Source organism: Pholis gunnellus (genome assembly GCF_910591455.1).
Source record: "Pholis gunnellus genome assembly, chromosome: 5".
NCBI lineage: Eukaryota > Metazoa > Chordata > Actinopteri > Perciformes > Pholidae > Pholis > Pholis gunnellus.
Window position 1 is genome coordinate 10,344,617 of NC_136531.1, and position 25,499 is coordinate 10,370,115.

General features: G+C 46.7%; 1 protein-coding gene across 2 annotated transcripts in view; it reads left to right on the plus strand.

Moving 5' to 3' along the window:
• The first annotated feature begins 352 nt into the window (after positions 1-352).
• Positions 353-25,499, plus strand: part of lef1 (lymphoid enhancer-binding factor 1) — a 40,058-nt gene continuing 14,911 nt past the window's right edge. For both annotated transcript variants that reach the window (XM_079159809.1, XM_079159810.1), the window contains exons 1-4: positions 353-989; positions 2,924-2,990; positions 4,237-4,361; positions 22,795-22,915. In XM_079159809.1, the coding sequence (XP_079015935.1) occupies positions 789-989; positions 2,924-2,990; positions 4,237-4,361; positions 22,795-22,915 (514 nt within the window). In that variant the 5' untranslated portion in view covers positions 353-788. The remainder of the gene's footprint in view (positions 990-2,923; positions 2,991-4,236; positions 4,362-22,794; positions 22,916-25,499) is intronic.

The following is a 25,499-nucleotide window of genomic DNA, read 5'->3' on the forward strand; positions in this document are numbered from 1 at the left end:
CCTGCGTCGAGGATGTATTTTGAAGCATGAAAGCGGCGTACTGCGTTGCTTGTTGTCTTGTCTGAGTGTTACAACTGTGTTTTCTTCCAGTTGCACATCCATCAGTTTACCTTTTCACCCCCAGACGGTGTTTTGGTTTTGTTAGCCTACTTTTTTTTTTTTTTTTTTGTTCCCCCCACTTTCAAAGGACGACGCAGCTTCTTCACTGGACCACGGAGGAAATATTATTTCTCACTTTTAGAAATGCACTTTTTTTAACGTTGAGTCTCTTTTTACTGGACCATATCCGTCGTCAGTTGTGTGTGTGTGTGGACTGAAACACTAGTGATGAGATTTTAACTCGTGGTTTGTCTTCCTTTTCTACCCCCCCCCCCCCCCCCCCCCCCCCCCCCCTCATGACATTGAGGCGCGCACTGGAGAGCCTTTTACATCTCAAGTTTAGCATATCAAGTTCTCCTGGGTCTGAGCTTTCAGTCCTTTTTAAGTTCAAACAGTCGTGTTGAAAAAGAAAAGGACGCCGACACGAGCCCCCGCTCCTCCTGTTGCGTCGGTAGAAACACACCGGCAGCGTGTTCGCACGCCGCTTCCAGTGACTCGACGCTCCGGTCAAAGAGGGAGACGTTCGCTCACTCGGTTTCGGGAGGATTTTAGTGGGAGTTTTTCTCCCCCTCAGTAGTTTCGGACAGTGCTGGCGCACGCGAGCGTGTGTGTGTGTGTGTGTGTGTGTTGTCTTTGGTTTTTCTCAGTGAAACAAACAGAGTAAAAACAAATTAAAAAAAGAAAGAAAAATGCCACAGTTATCAGGCGGCGGTGGAGACCCGGAGCTGTGCGCTACGGACGAAATGATCGCGTTCAAAGACGAAGGAGACCCGCACAAGGAGCAGATCTTCGCCGAGCTCAGCCACTCGGAGGAGGAGGGAGACCTGGCGGACATCAAGTCATCTCTGGTCAACGAGTCGGAGAGCAGCCCCAACAACAACAGCCACCACGTGAGTAATGCTGCGTGTTGTGACTGATGTGGTGAATGAAGAAGGTGCAGAGAGGAGAAGCATGCCTGCATCAGGCCAGTAAACAAAGTTGTGTTGTGGTTTTAATCATTTAAAGACCTGGTTTCCGTTCAGCTCTTGCCCTCTTTTTTTAATGCATTACCCAGGGCTTACCTGAATTGATTTGGCAGCTTTGAGAGATGGGGGTGAGCTTTAAAGAGCAAATAGGCCTAAAATGAATTTCCTCCTGTGAGACTCTGCTGTTTCATAACGTCTTCAGCATTTTTATCATAACGATTTATTTAGAAAAAAACACAAGCTGAGTTCAGGTGCATTTATAGCCTTAACTGCACTTTGACCTTTAAATTGTATTTTAAAATGAGCAGCTTTAGTGATGCAGTAGCACTGCAGTCTACTGACTCAGGTGTACCAGCTCCACCTCCAGAAACCTCCTCGACATGTTACATCCTATAGCACCCAGTGAACTTGTTTTTTTTGGAAACATTATCGGTGTAAATGCACACTTGGACATCTGTGGCGGTTATGGTTCATTAGTGTGCAGTAAGATATGTGAAACCAAAAGAAATAAATTAAATGATATCATTTAAGATGTAGGAATTGGGGCCTTGTGTGCTGCCAGTGACAAGTAGGCTAACAGCTGTATTTGCAGGGGTTCAGGTTAACCTTCAGCAGCTGTTAACAGACACATTGGCTTAAAACCTATTGACAAACGAGATGATTCATCTGTTTCATCCAATTCTTTTGTGACCAAGATGTGAACCTTTTTCTGGCATCATCATGGTATTTGATAATTCTCGTGTTCGTTTAATACCCCAATTATATATTTATTTTGCATGCTTTTGGGGTCGAGAAAAATATTGAACGCATGTACAGCTGCATTAGAGCTGGTCCACCCTCACCGATCCGATTAAAAGCAGGCGTTAAGAGTAAAATCAAAAGAAATGTATTATGTATGTAAATGCAAATTTAATCTCAATTAAAGAATTATAAATGATGAATTTTGAATTTCTCCAAAAATGTTACCTTTTAATTCTGTGCTCGCTAAGATGCCATTTTATAAGTTCACATAAAGACGCAGCGTGGTCATGAAACATCACAGTTTAAATTCATTTCGTTTACTACGCGTGCACCGACCTCAGGATGCAGGCTGCAGCTTCCCCATCACAGAGTTAAGTCGCCTGTTTTTGTTATTAACCGCAGTGTTAATGAAATTTTGGCCACATCCTGAACGAGACTGTACACATCCACCACCAAAATGTCCTAGAGACACACGAGACGGAGGCTGAATGTTAATTAGGAATCCAGTGAAGCTCCCCACGCTCAGCTTGAAGCCATCCTGAGGGGTCTGAACTCCAAAACGAGGTCCTCTGCCCAATTCTCAATCGCAAAGAAAAAGGAAATGTCTGTGCGAAAAGCAGGGGATTTCTATTTCTGTGAAGCCCAAAACTCTCTCCACCATTTTCTCTTTTCATGGGGATGATTTCACTTTGCACAGAGAGGCTCTTTTTATTTCCAACATAAATACACATAAACTGAGAGATGAAACTGAGAGTGGGCCTATGGTATTGAAAACAAGTTAATTTGTAAGCTCCTTAAGGACATGAAGCTTAATTAAGTGGTTCTTTTGAAGCTTTGATGCAGGCTGCTCCATCACCTCTCTATAGATGGTTGTGTGTGTGTGTGTGTGTGTGTGTGTGTGTGTGCGTGTGCGTGTGCGTGTGCGTGTGCGTGTGCGTGTGCGTGTGCAAGCTTGTTCTGCTTTGGTGACAAGCAAAAGGGACGGCATTTGTCCCAGCAGTGTTTGTGGGTGTCTGACCGAATCAGCATGTTTGTGTGTGTAACTGCGTTTCAAGGCCGTCTTAATTGATTCATCATCATTTACATTTTTTATTCTTTTTCTTTTTCTTTCTTTACAGGCAGCTAGACATTCCCAAATACCGCAAGATTCATATCATGAAAAACACAGAGACCATTTGGAGGATGGTAAGTGACGGCGCCTTCAGCGAGAGCTCGTTATATCGGCATGCTCTATAGGACAACCAGCACGTCGTTTAGCTGCAGCGAAGCCTCCGAATTTCAGGAGGATTCGTTGCAGCTCGAGAAGTTGAGGTTTTAACGGTGGGAAAAAAAAGTGCAACCTCGTTTTCCCCACACAGAAGTGATCAGTCACACTCTTGCACTGTTGATCCTCCTCTTATCAGAGCCCCTGTTTTTTTTCTGTTTTTTTTTGCTGCACTCAGACAAGATACAAGATACAAGTCTGGTCAGGACACGCTGTACCTGTTACCTACCTCGTAGATGAGGGCTCCTGCAGACATGAAAGCAGGAACGAATATGTCCATTTCAGATGTGTTCATTTTCAGAATGATTATTAAGAAGAAAATCCTACAAAGGAAGAAAAAAAAATCACATTTCTGTCTCTTGTGTTCCTTTATCACCACAACAAACTGTTCCAGCTCTCCGGTTGCACGGCTCCATGCAACATGTTGCCGCCGCCCGGGGCTCTTTGCTCTCTGGGTATTTGTATTCTGACCCGGCGACCGCATGTCGTCATTAGGGCTTCGAGGAGGAGTGTGTCTCCTCTTTGTTCCCCTTTCACTCCTGAATAGGATCCCCCTCAAACCAAACACTGGCTTTCTTCACAACAAGATCCATGTTGCCATCAGGCTGTATACCACAAACACCCCCCCCCCCCCCCCCCCCCCCCCCCAACGGCCTTATTACTCCGCGCGCAGTTGAGCGGCGAGTGGCGCTGCATTGAGGCCTCTTGAATAAAGCTCCCCCCTCTCAGGTCAAAGGCACAGTGGAACTGTCAGGGCGTCTCCTGTTTTGACACAGTCTGTATGTTCCTCTAATTGGTGCTAATTGGCACAGAGGGGCTCCATTGTTCTTCTGTATAATACGACCCCTCCTCTCCAAGACGGGAAGAAAGGGCACAAACAAAAGGCCGAGGCGAAACGGGGCGCGGGTTAAAGCGATCGACAGTGATATCATTACGGCTTCAGAAGAGGCCGGGAGACTTTGTGCTCAGCGTTTATCATTAATAACCGTCTGATTTATTGACTGAAGAGAATTAAGAATTTGCCATTCGTAAGATGTGTTTATCTGAGCTCCAGTGTGGTGAGAAATACGAAGAGTCTTGATGTTGATACATTTTATAAAATGGCTTCATAGGAAGCCTTTTTGCAAACATGCAGTAAATTGACACTTTTTTTTTTTTTCTAATCAGGAAAACTCCAAGACCTGTACAGTAAAGGGCATCCGTACCAGGGCTACCCGGGCTACATCATGATGAGCAACATGAACGACTCCTACATGAACAATGGCTCCCTCTCGCCGCCCATGCCCAGAACGGTCAGTACCAACTCGCTTTTCTTTTCCTTGTGTGTGTAACAATGTCAAAAACATCCTTTTGCTTGAGGCTAACAAAACATAAACTAGCAACTCGGCTGAAGATAGCCACCTTTCCCAATTTTGCGTGGCACGGATTTATAGAAAAAACTCTTGAATCGGTGTTATTGGGCAGTATAATTGAGGCAAGACATTTATTTTCTTTGGTGGGTTAAGGTTTATGTTTTTTTTTGTTGACGTAGTCAGAAGTTGGTAACGTCGCGCTGAAAGTGCTCGTCTGAAGCAACACATTTGGTCGTTAACACACTGTTGTGGCGATGATAGACCTGCAGAGATTTGACTTCCTGTTGCACCTGCTCAGGTGAAGAGGAAGTTCAGGCGCTGTTTGGGAGATCACTTGTAATGTAACACGTGACTGAGGATGAAGAAAAGAAAGCAACCTGTTGCTTGAACCTGTCCACACACTCTGCTGCGCGGTCTCACTTTTATCACATCTGAATTATGATCCCTTGTTTTTCATATTGATTAAGTAAAAAAGATCAAATCGATACTTAATCAAATCAGCACTTAGATAAAAGATATGGTATTGCAGAATGTGCACCTATTTCTGGCTCTCATTTTCATTGTCCCTCAAAGAGAAGACATTGTTGACACTGGCTGTTTTCGAGCTTCTTAAAAATGAGCATTTGCTTCTATTTCATTTTGTGGTTTGGAATCTTTAGACAAAACAAGCAATTTTGAGATAACGGTGATAACTTATATGTCCTTGTTTTTAACCGTTAGATACCAAACATTCGTTAGAGAAGAGTCAGATAAGGCTGATAAGAATATAATCCTTAGTCGCAGCCCTACATGAGGCTAAAAGAAGGTCATCAGCTCATATACGACTGTTTTCATGGCCTCTTTTTAAAATATAAAAAATGAAAATAGCGTGTTTATAAATAGCTTACAAAATCTCTTGGGTCAAAATGCATGCAGCACAATATATTACCAAATAAACATTTAATATGAACCAATCAGTGGCTTTGAATTCAGTATCACTGAGAGTGGAATACAACAATTCAATGAGAGAAAACATCCTCCAACTGACCAATAATTACAAAGTGTGGATTAAAAGTAATGAAAGAATTGAGACATTTTTCAGGTAAGATCACATCTCTCGACTGAAAATAACAAACTTTAAACCTCACAATACGATATGAATAAAAAATGAAGCTATTTACTTCCAATGTTGGGTTTGTGTTGCTGCGGAGGATCTTTGTACAATATTTACCCTCAAGTACCAGCATTGACCCTTGGATGCTGAATGCCGGTCATACTTTCCAGAAGATTAAGAGATGGGATATACAGTATTTCTCCTCTTGTTAAAACCTTAAGTGGTGGCTGTCTACGTGACCCGAGTAAGCCCTCTAATTAGCCCAGCATGACCGAGGAGGCCCGAAGGCGACGTCGCGTCCCTGCACTGGAGTTCATAGCAGCGTCCAGGGGCGGCGTGTGTTGTTGCAGATACCGTCCCTGTAATGGTATCAATTTCAGGCCAGCTGGCAGGTCTCTCACTGGCGGCTTCCTGTGTCTGTCCCGTTTGCAAATTTCTCCTCTCAAGACAGACATAGAGCGCATGGGGCACATCAGCAGCTGTACACTCTAATCCGGTTTTGTCCAAAGTCTCTGTATCGCGCTCGGGGAAGACGACCAGTCTCGTTCCGGCCTGCGGTTTTGGTTCCTTTTCACACAGGAAACGCTCACGCACAACGCTCTGGGTTTTGTTTGTGCTTTGTTTTGTTTTGTTTTGCAGCTCGCACACGTTAGTTTCATCAGCGCAAAGTTGGGAAACGTGAGCTCTTGCGTTGTTGTAAGAGTCGGTTCTCGGAGGCAGATGTGATTGTTGGGGGGCAGACGCCACATGCTGTGTGTAAAGGAACTTCATTCACACGCAACTCTATCGCGGGATGGTGTTAAAATTGCATTGCTTCTCCCTCTCTGCCAAAGTCGGAGAGGGTGAAAGCACGCGACGTTGTCGAGTAAACGTGATTACCTCACGATTTGAACCTTCTTCATGTCGACAAATAGAGCGGTTCATGAAATGCGGGGTGCGATGCTTTTCACGTTCTCTCTTTTTGGCTTGTTTTTCTGGTCAAATCTTTATCGGTAGTTCCATCGTACGCAGAGGGGTCTGCACGGAGACCAGCTGACTGTGTGAGAGGAAATTACCCCTCACTGCAGATGAATTAGGCCAGGCAGTTAGACAGCATACTCATTGCCAAAACTTTTAAAGCCCAGCTTTCATTTCATTTACCATGGCTGCTTTTTTTTTTTTTCACCCAATTCCCCCCCTCCCCCCCCTCCCCTCCCCCCCTCCTGTCTTCAATAAAACGGTAGTCATTTTATATACGTTTCTCTCACTTATCCAATAAAAAGAGCCGAGGCTTTGGTGGAGGAATCACGGAACACGAGTCTTCTGGCTTTCTCACTGATGTCAGCTCGCTGCCGGCCACCGCAGCCACAGTATCTGCAGGCCTGGGATCAGTTTTCACCGAGATCAAAGGCACATTCTCCCTTTCATTCTCTTCCATCCCCAGCCCCGCTGCCGCCGCCGCCACCACCCCCCCCAATCCCAGTAGTTTAGATTGATTTCCATTGACCATGACATTCCTGCACATGCCGTCCAGTCATGATGGAGCTGCTGGGAGTAGCTGATTGTCAGCAGATTTTAGGGCTTCCAGCTTGATAGGTCGCCTCCACCCACAAGAGCCTGAGACTCTGGTGTCAAGACGCCTGATGGTGTTCAGTTGCGTATTCGCGTTGACCACTTCAAAGAGTCAGCGGTGTGTTACGGATACCCTCGTGTTTACGTAATCCTAGAGCTGTTTTAGGATGTGGAGTCTGCAGGGGATCCTGAGCACAAAGTCCAGTGATTTGGAGAGTTCATCACGTGAGATAAATCTTTTTCTCGAAGGAGCAAAAAAAGGGCCATTGTGTGTTTAGTGAACATTGTGCTTGGGACTTCCTAAAGTAGCTTAATGTATACATGCAAACAAAAATAAATGATGTAAAAGGTATATTTCTTGTGTCTTAGTGATATATTACGACATCTTGGAGCATTTGGACTGCAAAGAGTTGTTTCTGATTGTGCTAGTATGTATACATTTCACTGATTGCTGTACGGCTGTAGAAATACACGTGTTTATTTCGGTTCTAGTCAGAATTGAGATTTAATCATTATACTTAAGGACTCTTTTGAGGATTGATCTTTTCTGTCCCCTCAGCTCACTGCAGACAGCAATGTGTCCTGTCCCAGGTCCCCGACACGCACACATGAACATGCTTATAGCCAGTTAAAAACCCAGTAAAGCATGTGTATCTTCAAGAAACCTAATTTCTCCAGAATAAATCTAGCCGTGCTAACTTTTAGTCTCGTACACCCTGATTAAAGAACCTGGTTTGCTTGTTTGAATTGTGTTGTTTTCTCTCTGTTCTCTGTGTCTTTGTGCTTGTTTATCTTAACAAATGAACATTTTTAACACTTTTACGATGTTGGTCAGAATTTATCACAATAGCCGATAACGGTGTTGAGGATAACGGTTGCTAAGTATAACTCTTCAGAGCGTTTAGGGTGCCATCGCCTCAGGATTGATGTGTGGAAGAAGAGAAGTTCGGTGCTTTGACGGGCTTTTGTCTTCTCCTTCAAAGAAGCGGTCCTGCAGCCTCCCAAACTCGAGCGAGGATGTGAACACGACAGCTTCTAAATAAAGATCAACATGCTCGTGATGGACGGTGCATATTTTTAAATGACCTGAAACCTATTTTCAGATTGTGTTTGTCACAGAAATGTTTTACCTTTTGGTTCAAATCACAAGAAAGACCTGTTTTACATGCTCATCTGTGGGGTTTAAAAGAAACCGCACAACCTCTTAGCTCTCGACGTCTTACCGAAACGAGATAAAGACACAACTGCCTCTTCATGGCTCTGAAATTGTTGACAGTGCAGCGATATAGCACAAGGCGTTTCACCTGACTGTGGTGGAACAGTCTCATGGTCTTGAGCAACAGCTCGAGGAGAGGAACGGATAGAATCGCGAGATTTTTAAGCCTAGTTTTGCCTGCTATGGTGGGGGGGGGGGAGTTAAGAGAGCTCCATCTCCTTCTTTTCCCCTTTGGACCCTCAATTGCAGATCCTCATGGCGAGGAGGGGGAGGAGGAGGAGGAGGAGGGGGAGGGGGGGGTTCGTGGAGGGGGTGAAGCGCTGTACTTCCCTTTGATGTAGTGAGAACGTGACGGATGTGCTAGCCAGTGTCTCGCAGCGTGGAATCACTAACCCGGGCTTACCTAACGGGATTTGGTGGGACCGCTCTGGTGTCCCTCAGTGCCATGTGTGTCCTGAGCTCATGCCCCCAGCACTACCGTGGAAGATCCCTGTTAAAGAGAACACTACATTTACCAGCAGCCTTCCATGTCCACACATAATGTTCTAGATGGCAGCTTATGGCAACCTTGTGTAGTTTTTTCCCCCCAAGTCTCACTATAGGGTGGACATGCTGTGTGAAGTTTAGCGGAGCTGAACGCAGCATTTTTTTTGTCTTTAGCTGGACTCCATACGATCGTCCCACTGCCACGATCATTTTCTGCGAGTCGTCGTTAGTGCGGTACTGCCTATATGTTTGTCTTAAGTCTAAAAATAAATGGAGATTATGCAGCGCTCAAAAGACAGAAGTGTAATTGCCTCATTTCATGCTGTACACCAAATCAGTACATATCAAAGAGTCAAGCTGACATTGATGTCATCTGCTGTGCAGCTCTATCAAACAGCGAAATGTGTGTGTGTGTGTGTGTGTGTGTGTGTGCGTGCACATGAAGGACAGCGGCAGGGACCTCACACAGAAGAAACACTCGGCGTCTCGGAGTCTTTGTAGTGCCGCTGGCGCTGAGTCGTGGTGTTTCATAAACACCACCATTAACGCCGAGGTCTCCTCTCGTCCTGCCCTGTATGGTGATGCCGGCTGACACATTTACTCCACATGCACGCCGCTAATGACGCCATGTGGTTGCAATCACCTTATCGGTGGGTTTCATCTCGTGAAATGGAGCTCGGCAGAGTGATCGTGTGACAGGACTGAGAGATACGCGCTGTTTGTTTAGGGGGAGAGCCACAAACACGAGTCCACGCTGATTGATTTGAGCATTAAAAAGATAGTTCGATTTCTATATGTTTAGACTCTTAAAACCTCCTGAAGTATTATCTGATTTATTTTAACACATTAAAACAAACACCAATTTTAAGGAGGCAGGTTTAAGAATTGACATGAGAATAGAAATGAGCGACCAAGATGAAGTTAAAATCATTGCTGCGAATGTGTGTTCTCCTATATGTGTGTGAGAAAAAGCAATCGGGGGTGTCATGGTTGTGAGCATGACGTGCAGACGCACACTTCGCCTCAGCCGATGTTTATTTTGGGCATGCGTTGCTGCTGCTCAAAGCGAAGCGCTCAACAGATGATGACACTTTCTTCGCTCCCCGTCCTCCCACTGAGTTGGATGACGCTCAACCAATCGAGCGGCGCCGCCCGCCGCCGCCCGGAGCCAGCCAGTCAAGCTTCACGTGGACGGAGCCCACAACACCTGCTCGGAGGACTTCACTCCTCACCAGCGGGCCTGCCACTGATCTCCAGGGGCCAGTGGAGGGCCTCGCCAAGGTTGTCCCCTCATGCCCAATCCTGGGTGTGCACTTCCTGTTAAGGGTGGATCACACAAGGAGACTAGAGGGCGGCGTACGGAGCGTTTTGGACATTTTGTCGTGCAACCTGACCGAACTGTTGGTGGTGTTATGACTATGCTTAGTTAAATGGAACAGTGCGTAAAGTGGTCGTCACTTGGCAAAATGTTTTGTTGTTTGTTGTCTAAAAAAACTTGTTGAAAGCTCCCCCCCCCCCCCCCCCCCCCTCACAGGGCACGTGTTTCATTGACCGATTGGGTCAGTCTTCAAGCTACGATTGAAGCTCGTCAGTGGTCCCTCAAAGCGGATCACAGGGCCTCGCTGTTCCCCCGACACAGTCGTGAAATGAGTAAAAACATGAATAGCTTTATTGACTTCATCCTGACAGCTCGTAGGTCTCTATATAGAGGCGGGCAGTGTTCCGGCTGGTAAAACTGCCGCGATGGGGGAACAATAGGACCACAGGAGTGAAACATGGGTGCAAATGCAGCCGGCTGTGTCCAGACTTCAGAGAAGCTCAAAAAACAGCCCTCACTTTGTCCAGCGAAGAAACAGAGCGATGATCAATAGCTGCTCTGTTTCCTATGAAGTTGGTCAGTCTCCGGCACCGCTCTTTTCCCCTCCCTCCTCGTCTTTGCTGTTTCATATTTTTCAGAAGCTCATTATTTCTTTCTGCTGTGGGTGTGAGTGCTAAAGAGACTCACATGCAATGTGCATCTGACAGCGCTGAAATATTAATGGTCCCCAGTGTAGGAGGTTGGTATAGGGCCTACATAGTGCGCAGTACAAAGGGTGCCTTCCTCCTCGCCACCAGGCTTCATTAACGGAGCTGTTAAATGAATGGATGTCTATAGCTTTCTTCGTGCCGCCTTTTGCGTTTGTTTTTTTATGCCTGCGTTAAACATCGTCAGATCACTTTCTCTTTGTGTAACAAATGCATGGCGTATAGTGTCGAGAGCTCCACTACGCTGTTGAGCTTTCTGCAAAGAGGAGGGCTTTGCTATCCGCTCGTTTTGTGTGGTCTCGGCCATAAAAAAAAAAGCCTGTCTTTAATTTTTTGGGAAACCCATAAAAGTTTGTCGCTCCTTTCATATTGGCTGCGGAATTGAAAACAAATGCTACGTTCTCCCCTCCTCTCCTTTGAAGCGGCCAATTATGGAGTTGTGAAAATAAAAATCAGTCTGTAGATCTCTTTAACCCCCCCACCCCCCCTCCTTCTCTTTCTCCCTCTCTCTCACACTCTTTCTTCCTCAGTCACTTTCTTTTTTCCCCCCCACCTCCACCCCTTGTTTTTGAAGAAACCGAGGGGGGATCACTGATGTCAAAGTCAAAACCAAGAGCATTAAGAAAACTGGCGAAATGCAATACAGCTGCAATCCGACATGACGCTAGAAAATAGGGCTGAGGAGCAGAAAGCCTCTCTCCCGTATTCCCAGGGCGCGCAACTGCTCCCGGCCTTGGCTTTGATCTCTTCAAAGCCTCCTGCCTCCTACTAGATGGAGAGTCTTGGCTGCCGCTCGTGAGCACTGGAGAGAGGCAGGGAGGGAGTTGGGGTTCTTTAGGGGGGGGGGGGGGGGGGGGGAGACGTCGTCTTTTCCTTTCCAGGGCTAAAATCAATCACGGTGCCGAGGCAATTATGTGTAATTCAACCCCAGCCAGATTAGTGACTCCTGTTACCTGAGCGACCAGGAGCTCTGTAATCTGTGAGACACACCGGCCTCACCGGCAAAAAAAAAAAAAAAGGAGTAGCCAGGAACAGGCAGAGGGCACTTGTGGGAGAAGGAGGGGGGGGGGGGGGGGGTGCGAGGGGGGAGCGGCGCTGAAAAGCAGGCCGCCATGCTGCCCGTCCAGCAGAGCAGAAAATCAGAGTACAATGGAGTGATTACACTTGCAGATGTAGTCCGCGTTTGTGACGAGGTGGATGTGGGGGACGGAGAAGAACGACGAGCGCTGACGGCCGTGGAGCTCGGTAGTTAGCGTGCTAACTAGCCAGGTCTCTTTTGTGTTGAAACGTGTGCGCGATGTCCCCCCCAACCGCTGCGCTTCCAGTCCCCCACCACCACCACCCTGCCCCCCCCCCCAGTGCCATATCTCGATCCCTCATGCCCTCCATGAGGGCTCCGAAATGCAAGCTTGGCTAAGGCTCCTGCCCCAGGCGCCCAATTTACTATGGCTGGAGAAAAACTCAGTGGCCCCAAGTCACAGAGGAAAACAGCAGAGCTGAATGTTGCTCTTTCCCTGCTGCTGCAGTTCGTCTGATCTGTGCAACTGTTTCAGTGTCTTAACACACAGCAGTGTAACAATTTACACCCTTCTGTTTTTTGTTTTTTTTATGTGGCTTACTGAGATTTATCCCAATTATGTTTGCTCCTAGTTTAGGCAAATCTAGAACGTGGTAGGAGTTTGATGCTCATGACTAATACCGCCGAGCGTACGCTATGAGATTATTTATTTGTACGACTTTCTTTTTTTTTTTAAGCCCCTGATATTTTCATGTGGGGTTAAAAACCATTAATTGGAGGTTGGGTAGAGGGCAGAGGATGAAGTGCAGCTTCGCATTATCGGTATTTGATTGGAACTATGTAATGGCCTCGGCTGTTATTCAGTCTGTAAGCGCTGATGTCACAGGGACGAGAACAAGGCTTTTGTTTTTTTTCCCCTCAGCAGTCACTTGATGCCGGATGATGAAACCCACAAAGATATCCAGCAAGAATGTGTTTGTTCATCTGATGAGCTCGTCGAGCGCTCCGTGTTTCTTTTGATCATCGGACTACTCGGCTGGTGATTGAAGGCACTTATTTCCCTGCACTTATTTCCCTCACGGGACGTACACATTGAATAAATTAGATATACCGTTCCCGTAATAGAACGTAGATGATCAGGACCTTGATGTCTGCCATAGTTTTAACTAGGCAGCCTGACAGGCAAGCGGAGCTGCCTCTAAAAATATAAAGGTCACGCTGAATGGATTATGTGGCATCAATGGGAGCCACCGTCCAGCGCAGCGGGAGCCCCTTAAATCCACTAGCAGCCATAACCCCTCGGCTCAGGGGCCAGGTGACGCTTTTCATGTCCTCCAATGGAGAGACATCACAGAGGCATCCTCCACTTTGAGCTGCCCGTCATCAAACAATGCATCAAAACATCAAATCAATCCACCCCCACTGTATCTGTCTTTTGAAATGATAGATGAGGGGAAATGGAAGTGCCCACTGCCCCCCCCCCCCCCTTCCACCAGCACCACCACCACCAACTAAAATCTACATCGCTACTGAAGCAATGATAGAGGGTTGTGCTTGCCCTTTATTCGAAAAGTTCACACCTGGGGTCACAAATCCACACAGGGACAGTTTTACACGGGTTTATTTGATAAAAGGGTGAAAACAGGTTATTACAGTCTCTGGGATTACTGCTCTAGGATTACTAGAGCCAACCCTACCATGTATATGTGTTGGTTATTCAAGCTGTACTTAAATCCTGCTGCCTGTGATCGCAAAGATGTGTGTGAACATGACTTGACTTTATATTCTCATAAGGGGACGCAGTAAAGGAACGATTTCATTTGATTATTTCACATGTTGACTGTGACTTACAGAAAACTAAATATCCTACTTTTTACTTGTTACAGGATAAATACATGAAATATATACATTTATGGTTGCTACTTTTTGTATTTTCTAAAAATATACTGTTTAATATATTAGATATTGGGATTTTTGATTTATCAGATTTTCCAATCAGTCAGAGAATATCCATTAATAATCATTTCCCCAGATACAAAAGTTATGTATTATCCTCGCTTGTTTTATCTGACCAATTGTTCAAACCCCCAGAGACATTAAGCTCCGGTCCTTCAATCTAACATCGCTGTCTTAATAGTCAAATGAGACTGAATTAAAACCCATGAGCTGTCCACAATGAATAAGTCGAGCTAAGAGCTGAATTACAACCAGGGTGTGTTCATTGTGTGGCTTCTGTTTTTGTAGCATCAGGTGCACGAGTGTGCCCTGTAATGTTGCCGTAACCATATGCCCTGGGCCTACGGAGCCCCCTTTGTGCTCCAGAAAATCACTATTACCATTTGTTTAGAGGTATCAAGGGATAAGCAGACGTTGTCCGTTGCCATGTTGTACACGGTGATTGTTTTGTTTGTATTAAAGCTCCCCCAAAAACCCTGCCGCAGAGCTAATTGACGGGGCCGAGTTTTCATGTGACCGTTGAGATCCTTGGAGAGGTTCTTGAAGTGCTCGCTGCTTCTCTGGGGATGGAGAAAAGCCATTTGTTCGGAAGGGGGGGATCAGATCTGAATAGCTTTGTGCTTTTCATTCAGATCTTAACAGGGGCGTGTGCGCCTCGCTAGAAAAGAAACCCTGAAATGTGTGGTTTCATTAATGACTAATTCCAGGCTGAAAGGCAGTTGTTGGTAGTCTTTACCAGTTAATCCCTTAAAACGTGGAATCACACCCAAACAGTGGGCTGCCGAAACGCTCGCAAAGTGTTTCACAGCCGTGAATGTGACTGAGCGCTGCCTCCTTACAAACAGGACCCAACTATGGCTGTAGTTAACCGAGACGATATTCTACCTACACTTCAATTCACCGAAAATCAAATCTGCACATTATGTCTAGATTAACTGAATCGGCCACAGTGAACTGTGCACTCCACCTGGCAGCCTGATGGATTATATATTCAACATAAAACGCTTTTTGCAGCATTTTCAATTATTTTCAACCTAATCATTTTATACTTCACTGATAATAACAGACCAGTCGACCGGCACACAGCTGCACATATTCATATGATGACGAGTGGATACAGTTATATTATGATCAAAACAATTATTTAGACTATTTATTCAACCGAACTTAGTGACACTTGACAGTTGTGATACGTTCGCACTCAAAGCCTATTTAGAAGTGTCAGGGTATTTTATAATATCCGCCACACCCACCTGACCCATTAAGAGAGCGCCCAACTCGCAAAAAAATATGCATTGATCACCCGATGCCAAACCGCAACCCGCCGACCTTCTGCCTGATAGCAGCACATGTGTCGGGACTGAGAGACGGGGGGGGTTCTCTCTGAGGCGCCCCTCGAAGGTCCTCCTGAGGGGAACCGCGACAGCTGCCACAGCTGGAGCGATCGAGGGCTCTCTCCCCCCCCCCCCCGCCCACAGTAGTGGGAAGATCTACTCGTTAAAAGTACGTTATTCTTTATTGTTAAATAGCAGCAAAGCAAGTAGCCTAAAACTTGAAGAAAGACATGAGCTCTCTCCCTCTCACGCACAAACACACACGTCGCTCCCGCCCCGAAAATAATGGATTATGAATGAATGAATAGACTTACTTATGAAAGTAATACCAGTTGTTGTCCAACCAATGAAAATGAAGTCAGACCAGAGCATATCGATCACCCGACCAGAGGGTGTCAGCGCTATTTGTAACAGAATGAAAAGCACAGCTTTGTCTGGGTGCTTGTCTAATTATGTAAAAAAGTGTTATTTTGGAAGTGAATTGAGGCAGAACGGGTAGAGCTTTAAGCGCAGTCGTTCGTTCGGGTGAAGAGAGCATCGATCATGTGACTACGGGGTCAAACGTTGGGTCCCAGGCCTGGACACAGGTGTCATGACACCTGAGGCGACAGGGCTTCAAAGCATTACGTAATCTACACGTTTAACCCGGTCACAAGACGTTCGCGCTCTGTTTACAAAATTCTGGCATTTCCTGCGCATTTGGCTTTTTGTTCCATTAAGTCGTCGGTGGCACGGCCTCGCTAACTCATCCAACGTCTTCATTCTTCCTATTCTTGCTCGCTGTGTTGGTGGGTGTGCATCTGTCTGAGTGAAATACAGAAGGAAAACTAGGTCAGTCCTCTCCACAGCTCAGGCAGAGGCAGCTCTCATTCAAAAACACCTTCCTATCCACATTTTCCGAGCGCGTGCCCATTCGAAAACCTTCCCCACAAAAAAACATTAGCCTGCTGCCGTCTGCCCTCGTCCAGCTCCCCCTGGCTAGCTTGCAATGCTAATATTTACCCCCTTTTCCTTTCCCGGAGATGTAATGTGCAATGTTGCATGGGAGCTAGCTGGGGCTTAGAGAGAAGAGTACTGTCTCTAGCTCTCGTCTCCACAGGTAGAGACACACAAAGACCCCCACCAGACTCTATTTTCCCCCCTCAACGCTGAGCTCCCAAATCCAAACTGACAGCCATTCATGCCCAGAATACCTGGGCGAAAGCTGAGGGGGGGGAAACACTATCTAGGTGTAGCAGGCAAATCCGCTCTTGTTCGACGGATCTATGAAGCTCCGGCATAAGGCAACTCATCAGCACTTTCCCCCCCCCCCCCCCCCCCCCCCATTCTGCACTGCGTTTTCCTCTCCCTCTTTCTCTGCGTCTCTGGTATTGTGCCGAGGCTAAGGTTTTAGCGCGCTCGCCACACAAAGTTAGCTTGTGCTGCGATTTTATTTGTGTACATCTCTCAGGGCCTTTTCGGGTGTTGTTGTTGAATGTGGATGTTGGCACCCGCCGCGCCTGCCTGGCATGAATGTAGCTACTCAGCAGACCAGAGCTGGCTTCTAATGATAAATCATGCAGTGTGTTAATGCAGCAGCAGGGTTGCTATAAATAGTCGCTGGAGAGGGATGACGATTGATTCGGGAAGAAAAATAAAGCGCGCTCCAAATATTTTCAGCTTGTGGTCAGCTTTTAACGGCTGAGTTCAAACATAGGGCCCCAAGATTTACATTTTGCCTGGTTTAAAGCACATCTGATCAAGTAAGCGGCGCCGTGACGCAACTAAAGGCTTTGCGACTCCAATTTTGACACAGTTAGACACATTGACAGTGTCCAGATATACCAGGTATACCAGGTACAGGTCTTTTTTGTGCCACCGGTGCTGAGAAATGACACAGTTTTGGCGTCATCTGAGGTGCTGTTTGAGGATTTTCAGTCAACCTGTCTCAATAGATCCAAAGCAAGTGATGGAGCTGCAGAGAGCAGCCATGTTCTTTGTGGGGGTATAGACGCCTAGTGGGTGCTCGAGTGTGTGTGTGTGTGCGGTCTGCCTTTTGTGTATGTGTTTGCGCGTGCGCTCGCAGGCCTGCTGACAGTGGCACTTCAGCAGAATGTTTGCCCTTTCCTCAGTCCTTTGATGTGACCAGGTCCTGCTGCGATAATGAGCCCTGTGCCCCGCCGCAAGGTGAACATCCTGCAGTTCGCCCAGGGCTCTGCCAGAGCAGCGGCCCAACCCCCACCACTCCTCCACCATACACACACACACACACACACACACAAACAAACAAACAAACACACACATATGCACATGCACACGCTCTGCAAATACAACAGCGGAGGAGCAGACCACCCCTCACAGCGGATCGACTTGCGCACAGTGCTTGGATAGTGTGAAAACGACGACATTTAAAACCTGTACACATATTCACATTGTGGCCGGGCAATATGGCCGACTGTGGCGATTGATATCAGGATTTTCCTGAGATGTAGATATATTAAAATATGGAATATGTATGCAAAATTACAAAGAAATAATCTGTAACATTTACAGCAAAAACCTCCATTTCTTTGGTCTTTGTTACAATTCACATAAAAACAATAGTTATTTTGTAAAGTAGTGGCACTACATTAGACCGTAGACAAGCTGCAACATGATTTCACAGTTCTATATAGAACATGACTAAACCCTTACCCAACCCTACACTGCAGCTTCTAGCCTTCCCCGTCTTCTTTTAAAAGCCTGAACTCTTGAAGAACAAACCCGGTGTCATAGTGATTTGCTGTTCCTACTTAACTTGCTGTATCTTAACAGCGAAGAAAAATAGCACCTGGATCATTCGTAATGTTCTGTTGCTCTTCTCCTCAGTTTTTTAATAGCTCCGCGACATATAGAAATTAAGAGTTGAACACTTTAAAAAGCGGATAAAGTCTTTTCATCTGGGGCAGGCATATTTCACACAAATTATCTCCTTTGCACATCCAGCGTGAGAGCTATAGCGTGATTGGTGCGCTTGGAGCACACGCTCTTCATGCCAACTGAAGGATGATGGGTAATCCACCTCGTCCTATTCAGTTGTGCATGGCGGCGGCGGTGGGAAAAGGAGACAGTCAGCTGTTAATAGCGGCTTTGTGTTCACATGTAGCATGTGTGAGTTAAATTCATTAAGCGTGTGGTTGTTGCCGTCTCTGATCTCTTCCCCGTGTACCATGACCGTATTTTACAGCATGAGTGTGTGCCCTCTTTGAGTCGAGTTCTGTGTGGATTCCACGTTAATACCGTGGCATGTGTCGGTCACGTGCGGTTAATGTGAAGTGTTTGACATGTGGCTTGCGCGGGTGTGTGTCGGTGGTATTTAGAGGACAGCGTGACAAGTTTCCTCGCATGATAAATTTGCGCCGCAACTTAGCTACTAAAACCGTACCGCTGCACATGTGGTACATGCCTGTTTTTTGTCATCTACCAAACACCATCCTGCTTCTGGTTTGTGATTGATGATTTATGATGATTTATACCTTTAATTCCCATTTTTGCCAACTGGCCTTGCAATTCGGTGTCGCGGCGTCGGTTCAACTTTTGGACTCGGAAGTAGCACGCAAGGTTTCTGGTTGAACTAAAAGAAGAGGAGAGAAGGAGAGATTGTGGGGGGGGGGGGGGTATCACAGATGTAAATGTCTCTCCAGGGTAGGATTTTCCTGTTATTCGTAGCCTCCTCCGCTCCTGTCCCCGTGGTTGGCTTCGCTTGTTCGTCTCATTACCCCGGGCGCGTGGCGCTCCTTCGCTTGCTGGCGGCCCAGCTTTCTTCTCCATTAATTGGGTTTCGTTACATTAAGCCCCCCTGGCCGAGGGGGCCATCCTGCCAATAAAACATTCCATTTTTAGCACTCCACTTGAAGCTGGTGGGGTTCAACCCGCTCTGTGAATGGTAATTGGTTATTTATTTAAGCTTCCTCAGGTTGGTCTCCACTGATTTTGGTAAAGGGGGGGGGGGGGGGGGGGGGGAGCTACAACGATCACATTGTCAGTGGATACAGTAGCCAAAGACTGTATTTAAACAGCCAGTGGTGGGTGTGCTCTCTCCCAGTGATTCACAGTTATTTTAAACCATTCCCTCAGGTGATGGCAATCATCATTTTATTGGAATTTTACAGCAAACTCTTGATGAAAACTGGTTGTAATCACAGGACGATTCATTGCCTCGTCTTTTGATTCTTTCCTCTGTTCACTTCCTGGTCAGACAACCCTGTGAGTAGGTGAGGTTGCGTTTTTGGGGTGAGATGGACGTCTTAGTGGAAAGATTTAGCAGCATGGGAATCCACAGCCAGCACTTGAGCTGCCATCTCCCCAGCTGTTTGTGAAACAACCTCATATGGTTTCCACACACTTGATTGTAGCTGCAGGCGCGAAAAGTCCTCATTGCATATAAATTACAGAAGTGGGAAGTGATTATTATAACATTCCCGCTTTCATTTTTTCCATTCCTCTCCGCAGAAGTGGTATAATTGAGTGGAGGACAAAAGCCGTGCTGTGCGAGGAGAGGGAGGGAGAGAGATGCTAAAAAGGCAATATAGCACATAACACATAGACACAAATGTACAAACGCACGCTCCGAAAAAACCATGGCAGGATGCTGGTGGAATCTGACGGAATACAAGTTCAGAGAAACAGGCGTGCCGTCAGAAAAATCCTCCCTCAGAAAAAACAATAAAGGAACAAAAAACGAAACATCCCATATGCCTTACCCCCGCCCCCGTTTTCAGACTGCACGCCAAGTCACTGGCTCCCCGTACTGAAACACACTGGAGTGTCTCCTCCATGGAGGGCGTCCTGCCAGCTCCAGTTCCGCACAATGAATTTTTTCTCTTAAAACCACATCTGAGGGGTTCTTTAGAAGGGCCGGCCAAGCCTGGATATGAAATTCCAAATGGAACGTTTTCTTCTCAATCCTCACCGCCTCTCCTCTTTCACTCTCCCTGAAAAAATATGAATAGAAAGATCCTAAGCCTATTATTTCTCCTATACAATAAAAAGGGACCTCCAATATGGCCGCCCTGCCATCACAGCATCGCTGCTGCTGCTGCTGCTGCTGCTGCTAAGGGCATTTAGAGCCGGGATGGGGGATGAGAGGGGGTTAAATTGCAGCAACGTGCCGTGACCCTCACGGTTGTGGTCACTTGAGTGTCTCCAACTACTTCCTCCAGGAAATTGGTAAAAGGGTGGCGGGCGTTTTCTGGGTAAACCTGGCAAGAGCTGCAAAGTGGGTGCAGCAAGCCAACGAGTCTTCACCTGGAGGAACTGAGATGGTGGCTCCATGACGACTGTTGGCACCGTAACTTAACAGTCAAAACGTGTGACTATTGGGCTTAACCCCGATACATTTTCCCACCATCACACGAATGTTTAGAGAGAGAGATGTAAAGATGTAAGAAGCCTAAATAACAATGCTTTCTCTTCCTTTCCTCTGAGAGTAAACCATGGTGAGTTGTGGCATGCAGTTTATGTAAATGTGAACCCCAAACAGCCATAAACTGTGTATTGGTCACAGAGGCCTGCAGGGTTTTCTCTGGTGGATTTTCGCCATTATGGAGGCAGTTTATTAAGCAGTTGAGAAAAATGTGATATGACAGCTGTAACTGGGAGAAGCACAAAAGAGGGCTTCTCTTCCACGGAGGAAGACTAAAGCTCTCTTAGACGCTAAGCGGTCTATCACCTTATTTCTTTTTTCTGCGGTATCGTAGTTTATGTGGGTGTGTGTGTGTGTGTGTGTGAACAAGTATGAGAGACTAACTTTTGTTTCTGCAATGCTTTTTCTGTCTTTTCTATCCGCTACAAGTTGGTGAAGATTTCCAGCTAAGATGATAATCCCTCAGGTTCTTATCTCATTCCCACAGGATAACAAATGGGAGTGGACAGGCGTAAAATAATATGGGCGAGAATGCTATCACATAGCCCCTGGTGTAGGCCTGTCCCAGAAGACCCCCCCGGCCTGGTTAGCCCCCCTTTAGGGTTAGCGTCCCTTACTAATAAGCCCCCCCCCCGTAGGATGAGGTCTGACACTCCCACAGTCGCAGATTATCCCGTCACCTTTGACTCTTGTTGACCTGGGGTCAAAGAACCACACTCACCTGAGCTAACGTGAAAAGCCTCTGCATTATGTCTTGAGTTAGCTTTCAGGCAGGCTTGGCCTTATTTGTGGACAGTGTGTCGCCATCTCAAACGCTACAATGTGGACCGTGCTATGGTGGCACATGGAGGCTCTTCTCGAGAGAGCAACTGGGAAAAAAAATTGGCCCTGGAAGATGAGATTCCCATCCTGATAACAGGAATCTGATGCAGATGATGCGTCATGTGGTTGAGGATACTGAGATATTTCTCGGTACACACGCACACACACACACACACACACACACACACACACAGCACACATACTGCCCTTTGTGTTCCCAGTTAGGACATTCCCAGAAGGTTTGGGAGAGGGAGAGGCGGCTCTTAAGTTGAGGCCGGTGCCAGTCTGCGAGAGGTTCAGGAGAAACGCAGACATTCCAGCCACCCTTGTGTCCAAGGAGTTTTCTGCATGTGTGTGTGTGTGTGTGTGTGGTGGGAGTGGGCGAGGAGGGGCACCAATCACCACTTAGCACTGCAGGAATGTCACCTTGGCTGACACCCCGCTAGGACAACGACGCGACAGCTTATAAAGAGCAGTCCCGTGATCGCGTCGTCTCTCCGGAAATCTATGCGCGTGCTAAATTTAGACGAGTATCTCCAACAACATTATTTGTCAGGTGACCGTTCCTTCGAGAGCAATCTGATCAAAATCTCACGAAGCGCTTTCCTTTCAAAGCTCATGGGATCCCTCTGGTGTGAGACGTGAACTAATGTCTCTCCCATTAGCCACATAACCTGTGGAGGTGATATTTTGACTGCAGCTCTGCTCTGGGCTCAGATTGTGAATAGTAGATTTAGCATGGCTAAGCATTGCCATGTGTTCATAGCTGCTGAAGCGTGTAAGCGCTATTGGCTGGCGGGGTGGGGGGGGGGGTTGGGGCCGGGGATTTTTTTTGGGCCCGGCTCTGTCTATTTTAGTTGTCAGGAGGCAGGTCTCCCTGAGTCAGCCGGTGCTCAGGACACTCCTGACGTGATTACCCCTGCATTAAGCACCACTGCAGACATCTGTCTCACTCGCGCTCTCTGTCCGCAGCCAACCCCCCTCCCCCTTCCTCCACCTCCTCCATCCCTCGTCTCTCCTTCCCCCGGCTCTTGCTCTGTAATGAACTCCCCTTATTCACCAGCTAATGACTGCCTTTGATCTCCCGCCTAAGACCTCTGCTCTCGCTCTACCCCTGCGAATCTTTCTTTTCTCTCCCCTCCCTTTGCTCTACCACTCGCTCGCTCCTATTCGCTGCAGCTCTTGTTTCTCTCTTTGACTTGTTTTTGCCTCCTTCCTTCAGGGGAATGTTTTTTTTTTTTTTTGGTCATGCTGACCTAGGCTATGCAAAGTTTTGAGGTGCTGCTACTAAAATCTGAAGAAATAGTTTTTCGTTACCTCTTCGGCCATACTATTAAGCTTCACCCACATCTACATGGAGGCAGACCACCCGCGCACTACTATGTGCCATACCAGTCGCCAGATCATGTGGTAGGGAACAGGGCCAAATAGCGCATGTATAATGTCATCCCTTTTTATAATGTTTTGTGTCTTTTTTTTCCCTCCACAGTCCAACAAAGTCCCCGTGGTGCAGCCGTCCCATGCAGTCCACCCACTCACCCCGCTGATCACGTACAGTGACGAGCACTTCGCCCCGGGTCCTCACCCCCAGGATCTCAACAACAAACAAGGTAGAGACCGAGCCAACCGATCCCAACAAGACGACACACGCACAGCCTGTACAACATGATCCACGTTTCCAAGTATTCTGGATGTTCTTTTTATCCTTTTGCTGACAAAAACTTCTCTCTTTCCATTTCACATTTGAACTACTTCAGTAAGAAAAGGAAGGTTAATTAAAGATGCACGGATCCAACTTTTTCTCCCACGGAGACCTCAGCTCAAGGTGTATGCCCGTACCAGTCGGGTACCAGTGATGTCTCTTCACTCAATTTTAAATCTGTGTGGAACTCATTTTAATCTATGATAACATGAGGCCAGGGACTGCTGCCCGACCAAAAACTTAATTGATATTCATTCAGACATACCAACTGTTAATGGAAACACTGAAGAAGAATCTGTGTTTTATGTAACAGGTCACATGATGGCCGATACCTGATCCGCTTAAGAGTATCAGTGTCTGTGCCGGTTCGATCCACATGTTGATTCATATTTAGTGTTCTGTGAGAACAACAGTAACAACTTCATTTGATTGGCATTAGTTAAAAAAGAAAGAATTGAGTTTCTGTTGCTATTAAAAGTGGCCATGTTTTATTGACAGTATAATGGGCTGTATTGCCGATTACTCCCCAGAAGGGCTTTAATGGAGAAGTTTGACAGAACCAAATATTGTCCATATGCATTGTTACATTCGATCAGTCTTAAAGTCAGATAAACAGGGATAAACAGAGTTACCACAGCCCTCGTTTGATTTACAGACTCAGAAATAAAGTGTGATTTCACTTTTAAAAATTGCAGTAATGCAAGTGTTTCTTACATTTTTTTTCATTTTTTTAAATACGCCTTTGTGTCAACCCTGTCAAGAATCAATAGAGACAAACAAACCAAAAATGTGTCCCAGCAAAATCAAAGTCATCCATCAGCTCCTCGCGTGGACTTATTTGAAGCATCCTGTGGGACGGCCCCGCTGCCCTCTCCCTCTGCTCTCGCCGCTTCTCGGTAACAACATCAAGCTGCAGCTCTGACAGCCGCTGAGGAGCTCCTCGGCAGTTTGGACGAGCTCCTCAGCCCCGCGCAGCTGGAGACTTTTGGCAGCTTCTCACGAATGCAAAAAGATGTGGGGCCCTGCCACAGTTTTTGTCCCGCACCTTCTTCTTTTCACCGTGTCTTTCTTCTCCTGCGGCTGCCAGTTGAAAAGGACGAGAGGGGATCAGACAGGATGTAGGCGACGATGAAGATGATGATGAGGAGGCTGGGAGGTTCTGAGGGACCGGCTATAAATAACAAAGTAGAACTGAGCAACCAGAGTACACAGCGTAGTGAGATGAAGGGACAGACGTAGAAAGAAACTGGGCTCCACACATGCCAGAGGAATCATGCGTCAGACACGTTTGTGTTGAATACTTTTCTAAAGGAAGCAGGAAAGAATTGTGTTGAGACGGAATTGAGCAGTAAATACTCTGAACGCACATTGCATGCGTTTGATTTCAGAGATTTGTTGTCATGTAGTACAATTTATGAAGTAATGTAGTCCGTTTTACAGTTTGTGTTGGTCTTGCCAGTCCATCGAGATCCACTACGATTCCGACAAACGCTGAAGAGCGGAAAAAGCCCCCTGAAGGTCTATATTTGATCTTTACTCCCGCAGCCCGACAGAAATCCATGTCCAAGCGATCCAGTTTGCAGCAGAATTTGCTGCAAATGATTTCCCTAGGCATATTCATGTGTGTGTACCAGTCGAGCTAAGCTGAAGATGCTTAAAAGGAAATCTCTCTTATTCTCTTTCTTGCTGTCCCTCTCTCTCTCTCTCTCTCTCTCCCCCTCTCTCTCTCTCTCTCTCTCTTTCTTTCTCGCTCTCTCATATCGACCAATTGCCGCTCTGCCTTCCTTAGTGGGCTCAGACTTTGATCTGCTCGTTAATTATGAAAAACAATCATGGATTTTCTCATTATGAGCTCTAATATGCAAAGGGCCGCAATGCAATGGAAGGAAGGTCGGGGGGGGGGGCTTTGAACATTTTACATTTAAACCTTCTATGTGTACTGTTTTGAAAAGAAAAAAAATAAACATAACATGGGAACACTAATTTGAATTTAGATTATTTCCAGGTTTTACAAAGAGAAAGCGTGTTGGTGTTGCCTGTTGTTGGGCATCAACGGGAACATGTGAATGGGGGAGTGAGTAATTAGCCACCTTAGGGGTGTGAGTGACAAGGTTAACACGCCGGGGCTCTCTCCGCCTCCCTCGCCGCCTCACCCCTTGCCTCCTTCCCTTCTGCCCTCGGGAGGGCCCTCAGGAGTGTTAGGTGGTGGATTAGTTGGCAGGGGGTAGTGCTATGCGTGCTATGAATCCAGCGTTGCAACATTGGCTTTGGAGATATAAGCCCCCCCCCCCCGTTCGCCCTGCCTCTCCGAGGAGGGAGGCCCCTTCAGACCACAGCCTGGAGAGAGAAAGAAGAGAAAAGATAGAGAGGCAGGGAGAAAAGGCTGGCTCCAGCCGGGATTAGAAGACGGTGCTAATCTGGAGGCATTTGGCCTCTTTTCTTTGTGTGTGTGTGTGTGTGTGTGTGTTTGAGCACACATGTAGGCACATTGC